The 6,257-nt window shown below is 44.5% G+C and overlaps 1 protein-coding gene across 1 annotated transcript; it reads right to left on the reverse strand.

Annotated features, from left to right (window-relative positions):
- Positions 1 to 4,248: 4,248 nt before the first annotated feature.
- On the reverse strand, positions 4,249 to 5,445 carry LOC130272740 (uncharacterized). The gene is made up of 2 exons (XM_056518617.1): positions 5,085 to 5,445; positions 4,249 to 4,998 (listed from the first exon to the last, which is right to left on the reverse strand). The coding sequence occupies exons 1-2, from the start codon at positions 5,207 to 5,209 to the stop codon at positions 4,398 to 4,400; spliced, it is 726 nt and encodes a 241-aa protein (XP_056374592.1). The 5' UTR covers positions 5,210 to 5,445; the 3' UTR covers positions 4,249 to 4,397.
- Between the last annotated feature and the right edge of the window lie 812 nt (positions 5,446 to 6,257).

A 6,257-nucleotide genomic window follows, 5' to 3' on the forward strand; every position in this document is an offset into this window, starting at 1 on the left:
CAATGCGGAGAGGGAGCCCACCAGTGACATATTGCCCGACATTTATCATTGTCTTTAGACTGTTTTTTGTGCCTACAAAAGGCGCAAAAAAGGCACAAGCAGGGTTTATTTGCGCCTTTTGGTTTACACATTTCTGCTGATTTTGAGTTGCAATCCACTGATTTTGGCAATACACATATATCATGGGTTTATGACCTGCGCCTTTTTGTGAAAAGGCGCAAAAAAGGCACAAAGCAACTGAAAAGGGTCTAAAGCTACACCAGCCCAGACTTAGCTTAGCTTTTTGATGTATGTGAAGAGAGAAATTTCAGAAAATGAGACCTGCACAAAATTTATCAAATACTCTGTGACCATTTAATAAATGTGGTGCTCCTACACATTACAGCACACACAAAAAAAGGTGTAGAAAAATGCTTCACTTACGCCTACAATGATAAATGCCATCCTTTGTTCTTTCCCTACCCCACCACTTACCCTTTTATGCACCGGCAGGAAGAGGACCCAGATGCTCGCCATGGACACAAGTAGAGATGAGCGAATAGAAGCTGACGAATACGAATTCGTTAAGAATTTCATGAAAAATTCAATTCACAACGAATGAGAATATCTACGCGATTCTATCGTGAAAATTGCTTCATTAATCTCCATTTCGTGCAGTCCAGGCTCCAGAGCATCTAAAATGGCGGATCCACATGTGAGGACATGGGGCAAGGAACTCTGGGAAGGCGGGTAGGAGGGATTACCCTGAATCACATGCAGGATGCAGCCTATCAGCAGCCAGTCACCCCTGTGATATCACAGCCCTATATAATCGGCAGCCATATTCCGGCTAGTCACTTTATTCATTACACTGCAGAGAGATAGGACGGACAGCCTGTGTGTTACACAGAAAAGCTTTTTCCAGCAGTGTTTCACCTCCTAGTCACAGCGTTCTGGTGGACAGAGAGCAGAGCGTTTTTCACTGAAAAGGATTTTTACTGCAGCCTTAAACCTCCCAGTCTCTTTCTACAACATTATATCACGGAGAGGGGCAGAGAGATGTGTGTTGCCTCATACTTTTCAACAAGCTGCCTCAACTTCATAAACCTTAGCAGAGGAGGCAGGAATAATTTTTCTGCACGATTCTGTGTCTTTGTTCCACAACAAATCATCTGCTGGTTATACTAGTCTGTAGATTGTATAATATCCAGCAGTCCATTTCTTAGTCATGGCCATGACTAAGAGCAACTGCTCGAAACGCGTCGGCGTTTCACCCCCCTTTTGTTTTTAAGTGACATGTCACTTGCCACCTAGTGGCGAATTTCCATGTTTTAATAGTTGACATTAAAGGTTAAGTTTTATTGGATACTTCTACCCAGGAGCTGGACCCTCTCCACTAATCCTTTCTTCATTTTTTACACTCGCATGTTCTTGTAGACCCAATTTTTGAATTTTTACAAGGGGTAAAAGGAGAAATTTTATACTTATATTTGTAGCCCATTTTCTCTCGAGTAAGGACATACCTCATATGTCTATGTAAAGTGTTCGGCGGGCGCAGTAGAGGGCTCAGAAGCGAAGGAGCGACAAGGGGATTTTGGAGAGTACGTTTTTCTGAAATGGTTTTTGGGGGGCATGTTGCATTTAGGAAGCCCCTATGGTGCCAGAACAGCAAAAAAAAAAAAAAACACATGGCATACCATTTTGGAAACTAGACCCCTTGAGGAACGTAACAAGGAATAAAGTGAGCCTTAATACCCCACAGGTGTTTCACGACTTTTCCATACATAAAAAAATAAATAAATAAATTTCACAAAAATGTGTCCCCCCCCCCAAATTTCACATTTTTGCAAGGGTTAATAGCAGAAAATACCCCCCAAAATTTGTAACGCCATCTCTTCTGAGTATGGAGATACCCCATAAGTTGGCCTGAAGTGCACTACGAGCGAACTACAATGCTCAGAAGAGAAGGAGTCATATTTGGCTTTTTGAGACCAAATTTTGCTCGGGGGGCATGTCACATTTAGGAAGCCCCTATGGTGCCAGGACAGCAAAAAAAAAACACATGGCATACCATTTTGGAAACTAGACCCCTCGGTGAACGTAACAAGGGGTTAAGTGGACCTTTATACCCCACAGGTGTTTCACGACTTTTGCATATGTAAAAAAGAATTATTTTTTTTACCTAAAATGCTTGTTTTCCCCAAAATTTTACATTTTTAAAAAGGGTAAAAGCAGAAAATACCCCCCAAAATTTGTAACACAATTTCTCCCGAGTACGATGATACCCCATATGTGACCCTAAACTGTTGTCTTGAAATACGACAGGGCTCCAAAGTGAGAGCGCCATGCCCATTTGAGGCCTAAATTAGGGATTGCATAGGGGTGGACATAGGGGTATTCTACGCCAGTGATTCCCAAACAAAGTGCCTCCAGCTGTTGTAAAACTCCCAGCATGCTTGGACAGTCAACGGCTGTCCGGAAATACTGGGAGTAGTTGTTTTGCAACAGCTGGAGGCTCCGTTTTGGAAACTGGCGTACCAGACGTTTTTCATTTTTATTGGGGAGGGGAGGGGAGGGGGGCTGTGTAGGGATATGTGTATATGTAGTGTTTTTTACTTTTTATTTTATTTTGTGGTAGTGTAGTGTAGTGTAGTGTAGTGTTTTTAGGGTACAGTCGCACGGGCGGGGGTTCACAGTAATTTCTCGCTGGCAGTTTGAGCTGCGGCAGAAAATTTGCCGCAGCTCAAACTTGCAGCCGGATACTTACTGTAAACCTCCGCCCTGGGGGACATCCAGCTGTTGCAAAACTACAACTCCCAGCATGCGCTGACAGACTGTACATGCTGAGAGTTTTAGTTTTGCAACAGCTGTAGGCACACTGGTTATGTATCACTGAGTTTGTGACCTTACTCAGTGTTTCACAACCAGTATGCCTCCAGCTGTTGCAAAACTACAACTCCCAGCATATATGGTGCATGCTAGGAGTTGTAGTTTGCCACAGCTGGAGGCACACCGGTCGTGAAACACTGAGTTAGGTAAAATAAACTCTGAGTTTCACAACCAGTATGCCTTCAACTGTTGCAAAACTACAACTCTCAGCAGTCACCGACAGCCAATGGGCATGCTGGGAGTTGTAGTTATGCAACCAGCAGATGCACCACTACAACTCCCAGCATGCACTTTAGCTGTTTGTGCAAGCTGGGAGTTGTAGTTATACAACAGCTGAAGGTACACTTTTCCATAGAAAAAATGTGCCTCCAGCTGTTGCAAAACTATAAGTCCCAGCATGCCCATAAGGGAATGCTGGGAGTTGTGGTGGTCTGCCTCCTACTGTTGCATAACTACAGCTCCCATCATGCCCTTTTTGCATGCTGGGAGCTGTTGCTAAGCAACAGCAGGAGGCTGTCACTCACCTCCTGCTGCTGCTCCGCTGCAGGTCAGTCCCTCGCCGCCACCTCCGCTCCTGGGGCCCCGATCCCAACAGGGACGCTGGGGATCGGGGTCCCCAGCACCCGGGGTCTTCTTCCCGCACCCGCTCATGTCCTCCGGAAGAGGGGCGGAGCGGGTTGCGGGAGTGACACCCGCAGCAGGTGCACTGATTGGTCGGCCGGTAAACCGGCCGACGAATCAGGTCGATCGTGAGGTGGCACCAGTGCCACCTCACCCCTGCAGGCTATGGCTGTTCGGGCCGTCAGAGACGGCCCCGATCAACCAGTAAATCAGGGTCACCAGGTCACTGGAGACCCGATTGACCCCGAATCGTCACAGATCGCTGGACTGAATTGTCCAACGATCTGCGGCCATCGCCGACATGGGGGGGCATAATGACCCCCCTGGGCGATATGCCGGGATGCCTGCTGAACGATTTCAAGGACTCGGAATGCAGGGCGTTTCCATACGCCCTGCGTCCTGAAGAGGTTAAGGAGGTGGATGCAAACAGCTACCTCGACTTTAACAGTTGCCATCTTAAATAATGGAAGAAGAACATTCCATTCGGTAAAATGAAAAGAATCCGAAGGAATTGTTCTTCCACACAAAAATGCCAGCAACAACTAGATAACCTGGAGGATCGTTTTAAACAAAAAGGGTATCCCAAAGCCCTTATACAAGGAGCACGCCAGAGAGTGGACGAATTAGAACAAAGTGCTTGCTTGAAAAATAATAAACAGGGTAATGCAGAGGTAGGTTATAATGATGAATTTGATTCTGTTTTTCTACCTAGGTATTACACTTCACACACCAATATTTTTTTTACATTTTTTATTTTATTTTTTTGTATAGGTAATATCACCAGCTCATATAATTGTGTCATGATTACTGGCACCATATATAGTCCCCCAGTTATTCTTCTTTAGATGTTTTTCCGTATCCTGTGCAGTATTTCTCCCAGAAGTCCACTTGATGGCCCACGTGGTGGTCTACACCCCGAAGTCATCAATTTTTACTCTAAGAGAGAGTGTGCAGCTGTTTCTGGAGACGGTCAACAATAACCTCTGCATGGTGGAATAATAGGTCACGATGTTTATCAGGATCAGTAGAAGCATCACCCACTCGATGATTATGATGGGGATTTCACGGATCTCGTCCCAGTCTTCATCATTATAGAATAATTCCTTTAATGTTTCATGTCCAAAATAGAAAATTACACAGACAAAAGTCAGGCCACAGCAGGTGCATCTACTATGGTGGATGACTTTTTTTGCTCCTGGTAATTTATACATCTGGATGGACTTCCCAAGGTAGTATAAGGCTTCACATGTAATTGAAATTATCGTGCTGACAAAGTGTATCCTGGGATATTCTTTGGGGGAAAATACATGCATGACAGCTGTGGCAAAACAGGAGGCCCACACAATGGCCAGCAGGATCCTCTGGATCAGGACCTGATGACCCCTGAACTCTTCAGTATGCATAACCATATACTTATAAATAAGAAAGGTTAGTACCAAAGTGCCAATGGACATCCCTATGAATCCAATTCTGAATAATATGCTTTCAGGAAATAAATTTCCCACGTCACTGTGAAGGAAAAGAAACCAATGTTATTATGGATATTTCCTCACTCCCAACCCATGAAATAAGAATCATGTGCTTGTTTATCTTACCTGATGCTCATCAGTGGTGAGGCGGCATGGCCGAGGACGACCGTCATGATGTAGCTGGTGGCAAGCCAGGCCACACACCAAAACGCCAACAGGAGGGGGACGAACCCCAAACCTTTTAGCTCCATTTCAGACAAGTAGAAGAAGAAGATGCTAATCTCGCTAATCTCACTAACTCACTGGAACAATCTACAGACTGAAGGCTCGGGCGGCTGTCAGTGGAATGTCAGGACTCCAGCTGTCTATGACATCACATGTAACATCTCAGAATGACTGCTTGTTTATTGGAGCTGCCATGATTTAGTATCTGCTATAGACAGAACCTGATGTTTTTACTATGGACCTTACAGACCCCAGAACCCAAGTAATTAGTGCAGGGGCTCCATTTTGATCATCTCATATTTCACATTATTTGAGTTCCAGGGCTCAGATACATTTATTGGTATAGAGAACTGTGACTAGTGCATCAACTCTGGGATTTTTTGCCCATTAAAACCAATAGGCTAATTGTGGTCTATTGGGATCTCACTGCATGTAAGGTAAGCAGGACCATCTCGGCAGCACAGTGGGATGGGAGACCGTCAATGGTTCAAGTCCCAGAGTGGACAGAGTGTTACAGTGTTACAGTGTTGTGGTTAAACTTTACTTTCCTGGAAAAGCTGTTGAGTTGCCCATAGCAACCAATCAAATTGCTTCCTTCATTTTTCAGAGGCTTTTTCAAAAATGAAAGTAGTGATCTGATTGGTTGCTATGGGCAACTCAGAAACTTTTCCTCTGGACAGGTTTTAATAAATCTCCCTCTATGGGGGAGATTACTCAAGACCAGTGTAGAGGAAGAGTTGTGCAGTTGCCCATAGCAACCAATCAGATTGCTTCTTTAATTTTTGAAAAGGCCTCTGCAAAATGAAAGAAGCGATCTGATTGGTTGCTATGGGCAACTCAGCAGATTTTCCTGGAAAAGTTTCTAAGTTGCCCATAGCAACCAATCAGATTGCTTCCTTAATTTTTCAGAGGCCTTTTCAAAAATGAAAGAAGCAATCTGATTGGTTGCTATGGGCAACTCAGCAGCTTTTCCCCATAGACCACAGTGGGCCTACTGGTTTCAATGGGCAAAAAATCACAGAGTTAATGCACTAGACACAGTTCTCTATACCATTAAAGGGGTACTCCGGTGAA

Source organism: Hyla sarda, chromosome 5 (genome assembly GCF_029499605.1).
Source record: "Hyla sarda isolate aHylSar1 chromosome 5, aHylSar1.hap1, whole genome shotgun sequence".
Taxonomy (NCBI): domain Eukaryota; kingdom Metazoa; phylum Chordata; class Amphibia; order Anura; family Hylidae; genus Hyla; species Hyla sarda.